General features: G+C 44.5%; 1 protein-coding gene across 3 annotated transcripts in view; it reads left to right on the top strand.

Moving 5' to 3' along the window:
- ROCK2 (Rho associated coiled-coil containing protein kinase 2) overlaps positions 1-13,200 on the top strand; it is a 582,433-nt gene that overhangs the window by 376,136 nt on the left and 193,097 nt on the right. For all 3 annotated transcript variants that reach the window (XM_086926333.1, XM_086926334.1, XM_086926332.1), the window contains exons 7-8: positions 7,196-7,334; positions 9,157-9,248. In XM_086926333.1, coding sequence (XP_086782459.1) covers positions 7,196-7,334; positions 9,157-9,248 — 231 coding nt within the window. The remainder of the gene's footprint in view (positions 1-7,195; positions 7,335-9,156; positions 9,249-13,200) is intronic.

The raw sequence follows: 13,200 nt of genomic DNA on the forward strand, positions 1-13,200 counted from the left end.
TATTCAGCTTATGATACCGATATTTCATCTTCTATTGATTTTGAGGATAATGACCATGAGGTTGTTGAGCCTCATGGCCTCCTGCATACCTCTTGTAACACATGCCTGTTGGCAAATGCAAGCTCTGCAGTGGGATCTGGAAGACCCAGTTGGCGCAGCATCAGGGAAATCTCTCTGACATGGTCCAGATCTCGGAAGAAACTTTGAAAGCTCTGCAGTGGTGGCTGATGAACTGCGATTGGGTCAGGGGCATAACCCTCTTCCTTCCCCAACCAGAGCCGACTGTACTGACAGATGCGTCACTTCTTGGATCGTACAGCCATTTGGGAGAGGTGGACATCAGAGGCTCTTGCTTTCCAGTGGAGTCCAGTATCCACATCAACCTATTGGAGCTTTGGTAGATTTGCTTGTCTATGAAATCCTTTCTTCCTTCGATCAAGGGAAGGCTGGTGCAGGTGTTCACGGACAACACTACCACTAAGTGATAAAGCAACAAACAGGGCAGGGTAGGTTCGTGGACCATTTGCTACGAGGCTGAGCACCTCTGGACATGGCTGGAACACCAGGGCATTACCTTGGGGTTTCAACACCTGGCAGGCTCTCTGAACACCAAGGCAAACAAACTCAACGGAAAATGCCTTGCGGATCACAAATGGCGTCTCCATCTGGAGGTCATTCAAGGTCTCTTTAAACAATGGGAGAGCCTTGGTTAGATCTGTTCACCACTCCTGAGAATGTGCAATGTCCACTGTTTTGCACACTGGCATTTCCAAGGCGACTCTCGCCCCTGAAACACTTTATCTTGAATGTTCTCCAGCCTCCTGTACGCCATTCCGCCTATACCGCTCCTGCCCGGAGTTTGCATGAAGATCAGAAACAACTGGGTCCAAGTTATTCTTGTGCCCCTGGATTAGTCACGGAGACTCTGGAATCCTGAGATGTTGAGCATGACCATTGGTCTGCCTCTCGAGAGGATCTTCTGTCACAGGAACAGGGCAGGGTTCTGCACCCAAACCTGCACACCCTTCACCTTCATGCATGGAGATTGAGCGGTGACAGCTGACAGCTTTTGACCGTCCTGAAGTCTGTGATAAGATTCTGTCAGCCAGGTGTCTCCTGTCCAAGTCGGTATACACCTGACATTGGGTTAAGTTTGTGGCATGGTATGATCCTAAAAACATCTAACCTCTTTCTGCACCTCTTTCTAAGTTTCTTCTGTTTGCTCTATCTTTGGCCCAGGAAATCTCTGCTCTAGGCACAATTAGGGGTTATTTAGAAGCCATATCAAAATTGTTTCGATTGCCAGACCAACCTGTTTTCAAGTCCTCTGTTTTGGCTAGGTTTCTCAAAGGTTTGCATGCCCTGTTTCCCCCAGGCTATTCCTCATATCTCCAGTGGGAACTGACTCTTATTCTAACTTTCTTAATTTGTGCACCTTTTGAGCTTCCCTTTTAGGCTATAGGCCATCTAAACAGCCTTTCTAGTGCCCATTACATTGTCCAGGAGGACAGCGAATTGCAGGCACTCTCTGTGCATGCTCCCTGCACCAGCTTCTTTCAGGACAAGCTGGTGCTCCAGGCACATGCCTCCTTCCTTCTGAAGGTTGTGACTCCTTTGCATGCAGGCAAGAAAGTCACATAGCCTACCTTTTTTGCTCTGCCTCACCTCTCTAAAGAGGAGGGAAAGACTCCATTGTCTGGACTCAAAAAGAGCGGTGTCCGTCTACATTGATCGCACAAAAGAGCTCCGGGTGGATGATCGACTCTTTGTGGGGTATGTAGGAGTCAAGAAAGGGACGGCTCTGCAGAAACTGACCACCTCATTCCAGCAGAGCTAAGGCTATGACCAATGCGGCAGCCTGTAGAGTCCCTGTCCTGAATACCTGTTAGTCAGCAACGTGGTCGTCTGTGCACACGTTTACCAAGCACTGTTGCTTGGACAGTCGGGTCCGTTGCATCGGGCGCTTTGCATGCTCAGTCCTGCAGGATTGTAAGGATTAAATTGGTTTAGCAGAGCTACCTCTTGAGAGGAATATCTTGGGTATCTATTCTAAAGGAAGTATCTGCGGCTAGAAGTCTCTATCAGATACACAAGTTACTTACCTTAGGTAACATTTCACTGGTAGAGACTATCTAGTTGCAGATTTGTTACCAGCCCTCCCTCCCCGCTTTTCAAGCTGATTCCAGTGTAAGGGACACCCTTTTCAGGACCTTAGCATTTCACACCAGTGGTCAGTTCTCATCCTGGCTCCGTGCTCCTTGCATGGAAAGTTTCAAAAGTAACTTATGTCAGCGCTCTGTTGTGGTACCTATATGTGTACCACTCACGTAATTTCTGGCTTCACCAAGTCTGACGGGGAGCCAAACGACTCAATATACCATGCGCAGGGGAATTGCTCGAAAACCTGCGGATGCATTCTGATGCCTGAGTAATATTCTATGGTAAGGAATCTGCTGCTAGATAGTCTCTATCTGAGGTAAGGAACTTCTTCTTTAACTGGCAATGATGGAGCTGAGGTTGAATACACCAATCAGTTTGTTCCAGTCAAAGGTTTTACCTTCAGACTGAAGTCTCCAACTTCTGGGAAAGCTTCTGCAGGAAGCTAAGTCCTGCAGCCTTAGCTCCTCAGGGCAGAATTCTGAGCACCAGGTCTCTCTCCAGCCATGTCTCCTGCAGGACCTGCTCCTCTTTAGATAGCTGAGCTCTCTTTAGTCTTTCTGCGTTTTGTGTCCACGGAGCACGTAGACAGGATGCCAGCATGACCACTATACTGGAGTTCTAGCCCTGGGTGCAAGCAGGATTCAGGAGTCATTGAGTGATTACTCTTCATTTAGCAGAAGCCTGGATTCTTCAAGCAAGCCTGCCTTCTTCCGATGGAGTCTTCCAAAGTTCAGGAATGTTCTAAGGAGGGGGCAGAGGTCCCAGATTCATCCTGTGCACTAGCACATGATTGGATGAATTCTACCACCTAATTCTACCAATTTTCTTGCAGGTCCCACCTCCTTTTGCAGAATTGTCTTTTTGCCTTACTTTACATTACCCAGGAGCCCCAGTTTAAAGATGGAAGGACCCAGCTCCCACCCGATAGGCCTGTCTTCAGCTTCTAGGCCAATCCCCTACTAGACAGGATTAAACAGTTTTTTCCACCTTTTCAGGCAGACGTCTAACTTGCTAGGTGGGTCCAAGTCAAGAGGTAGTGCTAAAGCTATCTGTTGTATTGCCAGCTGTTCTTGTCTGCTCCCGGATAGCTAATCCCTGCTAAGTCTTCAGCTGGCCTTTCCTGGGCCTAGAGGCAAGCTATTGTCCTCTAACCCAGGGTTGTGAAGTCTCCTAGCAAAAATGTGTATTGTAAGCAATCAAAAATCTGATTATATATATAGATTGTTGGATATTTCGGCGGGGGAGGGGCGACACACCTCTTTTTAATCCGTGAAGCGGAGCGGGGCTGACAAGCACTCTATCTGTGAAGGGCTCTGATGAGGGCACATCCATTTGCCCGAAATGCATACGCCGCCACTGTTTCCTGCTGTACCTGTGAAATAAAGCTTACCTTTGGACTCCCCTATGGGCCCCAGCCTGCTTCCTTTGGAGTAGGGTGTTCGGTGACGGATTTTGCGCTGGCCAGTAGCGCATTGCTGGGTGTCCCTGTCGCACAAGAGGCCCGGAAGTTGCTGACTTTGCTTTGCTGCAGTTTTACGAGTCGAGGGATCGACTACTCCGGTGTCCACCACAACGCTTTGGAGGGACCGACTAGGTCCGAGGTATTTACCCCGGGAGGCTCGCGTGCATTGCACAAATGGCCCCTGTCAAATTTCCTCCAGGGCCAAATGGTTGTGACAGTCCGAGGGGACCCGAGGGAACACTTTGTAACATTGGATACAGCACGAGTGAACCCGTTTGAAGTTTAATTATCGCTCCATCAACTGACATTTTTTGACCTCCGTCATCACCAACCAGAATGTGTATTCCACAGCATTCTGGGAGTTGTAGGCAACATTGGACTGTAGCGAATTTACAGGTGTTGGATATTTCGGCGGCGGAGGAGCGACACACCTCTTTTTAATCCGTGAAGGGGAGCGGGGCTGACAAGCACTCTATCCGTGAAGGGCGCTGATGAGGGCACATTCATTCTCCCGAAATGCATACGCTGCCACTTTTTCCTGCTGTACCTGTGAAATAAAGCTTACCTTTGGACTTCCCTCTGGGCCCCAGCCTGCTTCCTTTGGAGTAGGGTGTTCGGTGATCTATATATATATTTGTATAGATATGTGTATGTAAATATCATAGTTGGGACCTAGTAACAATAGGAAATTGTTTTTTTGGTTTTGATAATAACTTTGCCACAGTTTGATGAATCTTCACAACCCCCCAACCCCAAAAAGTTCATCAATCTCACCTTCTTCCTGGAAGGTTTTGGCGAGATCCACCAAGCATTGGGAGGAGAGGGTCCCAAAGTGTATTTTCCCTATGTAATTGACGTAGGGGGTTTTACACAGTGCTACAGACGACAAGTATGAAAAGATGCAGTAGCTTGCACACTCTGGCTGGCCGCAACCTGCACACAAATATTGCTGCCGCCATTACCGGAGTGTGGGACTGTCCTAAAAATAAGGTATGAGGGGCAGCATAGGGGTACCCTGAGCACCTGGACCATGTGTGGGCAAATAAAAAGTGTTGTTTTTGGGGAGCTGCAATCCCGCATGAGTCCTGCGGAAGCCAGTTCTGTCCTCCCAAACTCCTGCAGAAGTCCTACGGGTCTAGCACGGCTCCTACAAGAGTCCCACAGGATATTTTGTTTTATAAAAAAGGAGAGGGATTGTTTTCCATTGGAGTCAGGAGGATGGGCTGGCTGTGTGGGAAAGGGTTGGGTGCCGGGCCAGAAGTAGGTCAGACCCTGCACCCATCCACATGCCACGCATGGCCTGGGGTTGGCTAAGTGAGGTATGGTAATTAAATCATACGTTGCAAAGGTCAAAGTGATGATTTAGGTGGGTATGGAACTATCTTATCTACCTTAAAAATATCATCAGAAACGTTCTCCAAAACCAAAGGTTACATTACATCATGGTGGCATTCTAGTTAGGTGAAATTTTGAGTTAAAACGTTACATTTGACGGAAATTCACCAGTTATAGTTAACTTAAGTAACTATAACTTGCAACCTCTCTTTGCACTGCTTATGGCCTCATATATTACAACACTCATGACTTTCTATGTCATCATTGGTAATACTACTGAAGACATTTGAAATTACATAATTGATGACATAGGTATGCATGACAAGAGCACAAGTTATTTGAGTTAACTGTAACTGGTACATTTGACCTAACTGTAACGTCACTTTCACCTTTGGTTTTTTTTCTCGTGGAAAATAAATATTTATTACTTCTAGGGGTATTTCAGCCAGCCAGCCGTCTTGAGCCTGTGGCCTGACTGCATCCAATTTACATTTTTCTTCCACCCACTGCAGCTTGGGCCAGTGGGTCAGGCCACTTCAGCCATTGACTGATTTCACTGAATGATGGCATTCTGCTCTTTCGCAAGGAGCGTATCCACACAATGTAGTTCTCTTCATTGCCAAGTTCTACTTTGTCAGCGTGTGGTTTTGAGGCCAATAAAATGTTGTGTTTAGTCATTTTTTATATCGGAGAGGACTCGGTTGCTCCTCCAAAATAAAGTTTCCAGAAAAGCTTGCCCAAACAAAACCATCATTGACAAAAACAAAAGTCTGATAGACCACACCAGACCTATTGGCTTTCCCAGTGCTTGTTTTTGAAGACTCGAACTTAACTTTCATCATTAGATTTTGATCTAGAGGAAGGCAGAAAAGGGATAAAGAAGAATGCCAAAAAGAAACATTTAGCTTAGGGTTACTGAATCAAGGCTAGGTCGCGTCATTGGTTAATGCTAAGAAAAACTTGTCCCGTCCACTTATGTTTTAATGGAAATTCCATTTCAGAGGAGTAATGTGTGCGTACCCCTCTCCCACAAAACACACACACACACACACACACTGAAAAAAGTGCTGGTATCGTTTTCGCTTTTCAAAATGTGTAGCGAGTTGGTGCTGTTGTGGGCTTTAAGTACCTTGGCCGGTCTGCGACAGACCAACCAGTCACGTACTGAACAGGCTTCTCCAACTTGTAGCTTGTGAGCCACTGGTAGCTCTTCAGCTGCCTAAGAGTAGCTTTCCTGGGTCCAGTCCAGCCTACTAAATTAGAAGCTTTCGCTTGACCAAATTAAAATATGTATACCAAAATCGAAAAATGTTCAAAGCTAGAATGTGTGTATTTTTAGAACTGATAAGCTGAGGGTTGAATTTCCAAAATATATTTAAAGCGGATATTTGAGTGATAAACCATGTTGTATTTGGGAGGTTTATTACTAATATTATGACCTTGTTGCCAAGGGTTTTTAATCTATGGCTGGTATGTATTGCCTGTGTAAAGGCATTCCAAATTGATAAAGCCTTTTTTTTTTTTTACAATACTGCTGGCTACGCTGTCTGATGCAGAGGTGATTGCTGCGGGTAATTTTACATAGGATGGCACTAACAATGTTTTCTGATGTAATTGTTATTACTATACTGATTATATTAGTAACTCTGGATGATTTGTATTGATCATAAGTAGCTCTCATAACAGAAAAGGTTGGAGACCCCTGCTTTACACCGTCTTGGTCTTTCGAAAAGCATGCGTGTGCTTTTTACTCCATCCATGAGAAATCTACCTGGGTCTTAAAATCCGCCCTGAAACACTGCCATCTCTGTGCCAATGGAAAGGGGCGTAGCAGGACAGCTGGTACAGTGAGGGTATCTGTTCGCCGTCGCCTCTGTGGAATGACATATAGATGTGGTGTCTCTATTAACAGGAGTTTGGAGCCAAGTTCGTGAGGCTTTAAATCCCAACCTGGTTGGCTTGACAAAGGGCGTTCTGTGCCACTCGCGATTGCAAAACTCAAGAAAAACATTTTGGAAATTGGATCTTGAAAAACGCTCTCTCCCCATGTGAAAATGTATTTCCTTTGCTGACTACATAAGCGAGCTCAAGAATGTTTACTTTGAAAGAGTAAATTCAATTTACGTGCAGCTAAACCTATCTTATTGCCACCACCGCTACACTGAGTATCACACATCTTGTAGGACGTACCTTTCCCACTACCACACTGTGAATTTGACGTGTCTTGCTTCTTCGTAGGGGATACTCCATTTTATGCAGATTCCTTAGTGGGAACATACAGCAAGATCATGGACCACAAGAACTCGCTCAATTTCCCAGACGATGTCGAAATTTCGAAGCATGCCAAGGACCTAATCTGTGCCTTTTTAACTGACCGGTATGTATAGAAACCTCCCTGTTTTAAGCCTTCATTTGTGATAATAACCTGCAAATTGCGTGGTGTTTTTTTTTTTGTGGGGTTGTGGTCTGTGGCAGCATTTTCAATTAACCAGTTTCATATTTTATTTGAGATTCTTGTATGTGCAAGGGCCCTAGTTTGAACAGGGTTGCTTCTAGAGAAAATTATAGTGGGTTTCGATTGCATGTCTGAACTTAATAATGTGATTGTTTTGTAATTGCTTTTTGTCTGGTAGTTTTATCTAAACCAGTAGAATTTACCTTGTATTTTCTCTCTGCTGGACATCAGAATAGCTGCATCCAGTAGTGGCCATTGTAGCTGGCGGACTAGAATTTTAAACTGAACAAATGAAAGAGGGGAGAACCTATCAAAGGACAAAAACAAACTAAAACACAAAGAGACGGTTAAAAATCTTCTAGTAATGATATTTCTTGAATTGATTTTAATGAATTGGCTATTGTAGAGAAAAAGGGCAGTTGTGAGTTGTCTGAGGGAGGGGATGCTTGTACTTCAGGGTGTGCGAAATTGCTAGACTGATCTTTTACACTCGTCATGAAATATTGCCGAAATTGTGCGCGCATTTATTGAAATGTGTAAAAAAAAAAAAAGATAGGAGTTGCAGAAAAAGTAATGCCCCATTGTTTTGCCGTAGCAATATATAAATTGAAACATTCTCACGTATTTTGCTGCAAAATATGCACATACACTTGTGGCAAAAAACAATTATATACACATTTCACTTGTGTAATTTTGCCAAATGCAAAGTAGATATAAAAAGAGCTGGTTTTGCAAAATGTGTTTATTTTGCCCAGTTTCTCTATAAGAATACAACTTTCGCTCGCCCCTGTTGACCAGCCATTTATCATTGAGTGGCAAAATATTACAGCATAAAACATTGATGTGAAAGTGAAGCAATTCTGCGATCTTGTGTTTATTTTAAGGAGCGGTTGTGTGGCAGTTCTTTCAGGCCGCACATAGACCTTGAGGACGAAGCTGCTTGAGCATACCCGCGTGCATTGAGGTTAAAGGCGTAGCTCTAGAAGGGAGAGGTCAGAGGGCGGCGCTGGCTGTCCTTTTATTTGTCTGATCTTTCATGTGAATATTAGTTCTAGTCCCCGAGGGATGCTTAAAACAGATGCGCACTTCATGTCTACTTGATTACCAGTTGCGCGCTGGATGTGATAGGTGGAATAACTTGGTTTCTTTCCTGTTTTTTTATTTTATTTAATTTTGGGTCTCAAGTGGCTCTTGTGCTGCCTGAAATGCTCCTTATTTCCAACACAGCCCGTGCTGTTCGCCCTTTGACGTGTTTCTCATTTGGTGCGCAAGGGTTAAATCCTGGGACTGTACAGAGTGTATGTATTTACTTTTTGCATTTTTGTGCCGCCGCACTTGGCGATGAATTATCACATTCTTGCGCCCTCCCCTCTGTCGCTAAGACTTGCCCTATGGCTTGGCAGCATCGTGGGTGCCTGCAGAGGAGATATTTTTCTATTTAAAATGCTATTGCCCTCGCCTCACCCAATGTACAAGGAACACAGCCCCCTCCACACTTGGCAGGACGCGAGCCCCAGTCGGTTCCATGCTTTCAAGGGAGGGAAACGCACACCCAGGAGCGGGGGTCATGGGAGGAGGCCCCGGTTAGTCAGGCCATAACGGTGGCCGGTGAGGGCCAAGCTCCCTTGCTCTCTCAGGGTAGGCGAGTGAAGGTGCCTTGCGACTGCGTTGTCTATGGGCCGACAATGTCCTGAACCCCCAAAGCAGACTTGTTCTCCTAATGCTGATGCCTTGCTATGTTTAGGGAGAAGCGACTAGGAAGAAACGGGGTGGAAGAAATCAAGCAACACCAGTTCTTCAAGAACGACCAGTGGAACTGGGACAGCATCCGCGACAGTAAGTGCTTTCTGACTGCATGTTTCAATGTATTGGGTAGAATAGGGAATTTACTTACTTTTTATTTTCATTTTATAATACATTTGATATTTGCTAGAAAGTATTACAAAAACACTGCTGCTGTGGAGGCACTGGGTGGATCAGCGGGTAACTGGTTAGACACCAGCTGAGGTCAGTAGTGTATACCACTATTTGTCATTTCTGTGATCGACTTTGTTAAAGGAGGTTCATGAGTATAGGCATTGCCCCACTGACTCGGCTTCCCAGTAGTTGAAGTGTACAAGTGACTCTCCAGATGATGACAACCCGAGATGTCTGGGTTTCAGACAGTTGTGTTAGTGTTTACACCATCAGCTTTTGTGGGGTTCTGGTCTGTTCACTTCTGTGTGCCTTTTGTTTTGACGCCCTCTATCACAGACAAGTGTGCTGCTGAGACGCAGTTCCTTCCAGAAGCAGTACAACGTTGCTACACGAAATAGCACACTTCTTTTGTGTGTGGAAGTTCAAAGCATGGATGTCATTTAAGGGTCGCAGCTACAACCCCCAGCACTGCCTTTGCAACCCCTGGCCTCAGAGGTGGCAAAATCCGAGCAAGGAACCCAGTGGCACCTCGTCCTTAAATACATCAGTTGAGGCTCCACTCTTTGCTTTCTGTAAATATTTAACTTTACTAATAGTGAATAATATAGTCACTATTAGTATATATGAATATTATATTATTCACTAAAATAATACCTTCAATGGCATCTAAAGTAAGTAAAACATGTGTTTAAATGTATGCTGTGTACGTGCCTGCAGGTGAGTGTACTTTAATGAGAGAGTGTGTTTATAAGCTTGAATGTGTGTGTATGTGTAAGCGTGTATGAATGAAAGCGAAGGTCAGAGGACATGTGATATCACTTCTGTTACTCCAGGCATTTTGGTTAATTGACGCCCATGGTTTTAAGCAAATGTGATCATGTTACTTTTCCCAGAATTTATTACCTGCACAATTCGATGGATTTTTAGTGCATATTGTATCCGTTTGTTGACTCCTTAGCACCCATGTTACACCCGATGAATAGTTGCATTTTAGTTTGAAGATTTTTCTGTAATGGTCTGATGCCGCTAGTCATGACATCTTTTTTTTTTTAACAGTGTGATCTAGTTGTCTGGAAAGGCATCAGCCAATTTAGGATATCCTCGGACACTTACAAAATGGGGCTTTCTGAATAGAGAGGTTTTCCAGAAGTGATTTAATCTATAAATGCAGATTTGTCCCTCTGTTTCTTGCTGTCTTCTGCGATTTGATGCCCTTGTGATTTGATGTCTGAAAACACTCTGGCTCTAGGCAAAGAGCTTCTGAGAGTGAGGTGCAAGGTTTTTTTTAAAAGGGGACTTTTTCTACTTGCTTTTTCTACACAGTGTTTAAAATGCTATCGGATTATTATATTACATCATGACTTTTGCGAAGGTCTTCTGTGTTGGGCTCCCAAATTTTGCCCCAGGTCTGCAAAACCAGTTGTTTAATATATTTTAGCTATGCATAAAACATTTCATTTCTGATTACTTGTTAAAAAATTACCACCCTTCAGGATAGTAAAGATCTCTAGGTCCTATGGGTCAGTGGGTCAAGCAAACCTCTGATTGAAGGTTGTTTTGGCTACATGGCCGTCTCGCACGGGGCCAAAAACCCAGGTAACCCCTCTTGCAAAAGCTGGTGGTATTGAATGTCAATCCCACCAGCTTTTGAAAGAGGGGTTACCTGGGTTTTTGGCCCCGTGCGAGACGGCCATGTTGGAAAACCTACCAAACCCACACATTTCTGAAAAGTAGACACCCGGGGGCTTCCAAGGAGGTATGGCTTGCGTGGATCCTCCAACGTTCCTTTACCCAGAATCCCTTGCAAACCTCAATTTTTGCAGAAAAAGTCAGTTTTTTCACACTTTTTTTGTGTGGGAAAGCGTGGCGTCACTGGGCTCACACAAATTTCCTCCCACCCAGCGTTCCCCCAGGTCTCCCGATAAAAATGGTACCTCACTTGCGTGGGTAGGCATAGTGGCTGCAACAGGAAACGGTCCAAATCGTACAGTGGAGAATTAAGTTTTCAATTTGAGAGCGTGTGATTCAAGGAAATTGTGACAGACAATTTCAAGTTTGCAGGAGATTCTGGATAAAAATCAACAATAGAATTCACCAGAAAGACATGACCATATACTTCAATGGTTTAACAATAATAACTAAATTTAGTAAGTTATTTATGGCTATAATGTACACCGTAACAGAGTTACTCAAAAGTCAAACTTTCAAGGCACGGCTAACTATTCCTCAAAGACACACACATACAGGTTGGATTTGGCACGAGGGCGAGTGATGGTTCAGTACATAAAATTTAATTAACAAGATATTTCAAAAAATGAAATGCTCTGTCAATAAATAAATGCATAAAAACCGAACCAGTGACTCGCAACTCGTGAGCTGTAAAGCCACGACAAGGCACCAACCGTTTTACAGGCCATTCACGCGCCTTTCATACCTGATACAAACCAGACCATTGACACCATCCGGAAAGAACAGCAACACATTACAACAATCACAATAAGGGACAAGGTACACCCTACTTCAGAAAGAGATAAAAGACAAACATTACTGCACAGCCATCAAATCCGCAAGCACACACACATTCTGGTTGGATTTGGCACGAGGGTGAGTGATGATTCTGTACATACAATTGTATTTGCAAGTAATTTCAAAAAAATGAAATACACTGCGTATAATTGAAAGTATGATAAACTGAACCACTGACTCACAGCTCGTGAGCTGTAAAGCCACGTCAAGGCACCAACCTCTTTACAGGCCATTCATACACCTTTCGTACGTGTGACACATACAAAACATTCACACCGCCAGCCGCGGACCCATCACATTTCAACACTCACACCAGCAGACAGCGCCATTCAAGGGCCCATCACTTTCACACGCCCACATTTCTGACATTTCAACAACACAAAATGATGGACTGCGTGGAGTGTCACTCACCTAGCAGTGTGTGTAATGACCAAACTTATTTATTATTTATTTTATAACATTTGTAAGGCGCGACAGCTACCCACAAAGGGTTTCCCGGCGCCGAAATCAGCAAACACACATGGCACGACTAGAGAGAGAGCAGATCTGGAAGCAGAGATTATTGATCAAACAACCAGGTTTTCACGCTTTTTCTGAAACTCCTGTAGTTTTCTTCAATGCGTATCTGAGTAGGCAGAGTATTCCAAAGGGTTGGTCCCAGGAATGAAAAAGATCTTCCACCCAGTCTAGCCCGTTTATACCTTGGCACCGTAAACTTTGCAGATGTCATTGAGCGAAGATTGCGATTTGGCAGGTAGGGCTTGGCAAGGTCTTGAAGATATTTGGGGGCAGTCCCAGCTTTAATTTGAAACAAATAGTTCAGGGCTTTAAAGCGGATCCGATTTTCGACCCTAAGCCAGTGTAGATCTCTGAGATGTTTAGTTATTCTGGCATATCTGGGGATTCTGCAAAGCAGTCTGGCCGCAGCATTTTGCACCAGCTGTAGTCGTCTTATGACTGCTTTATTTGCACCCAGATATAGGATGTTGCCGTAGTCAAGCCGAGATGTCACTAAGGCATTGACTACGGTCTTCTGGGTGGTTGATGGTAACATCCAGACGATTTTGCGAAGCCATCTGATAATAGTAAAACAGATACCAGCCACTTTATTAGCTTTCTGAGCCATGGATAAGCTGTCATCAATGATGACTCCAAGATTTCTGACTTGGGTGGCAGGGGTCGGGAGCTTGCCCAATGAGGTCGGCCAATGTGAATCACTCCAGAGGTTTTTACTGTTCCCTAAGAGGAGGATCTCTGTTTTCTCCCCATTCAACTTAAGTTGGTTGGCCGACATCCAGCAGAACATTTCGTGGAGGCCTGTTTTAAGTGCAGATGAATCAGACGA

Source organism: Lissotriton vulgaris, chromosome 6 (assembly GCF_964263255.1).
Source record: "Lissotriton vulgaris chromosome 6, aLisVul1.2, whole genome shotgun sequence".
Classification (NCBI taxonomy): Eukaryota; Metazoa; Chordata; class Amphibia; order Caudata; family Salamandridae; genus Lissotriton; species Lissotriton vulgaris.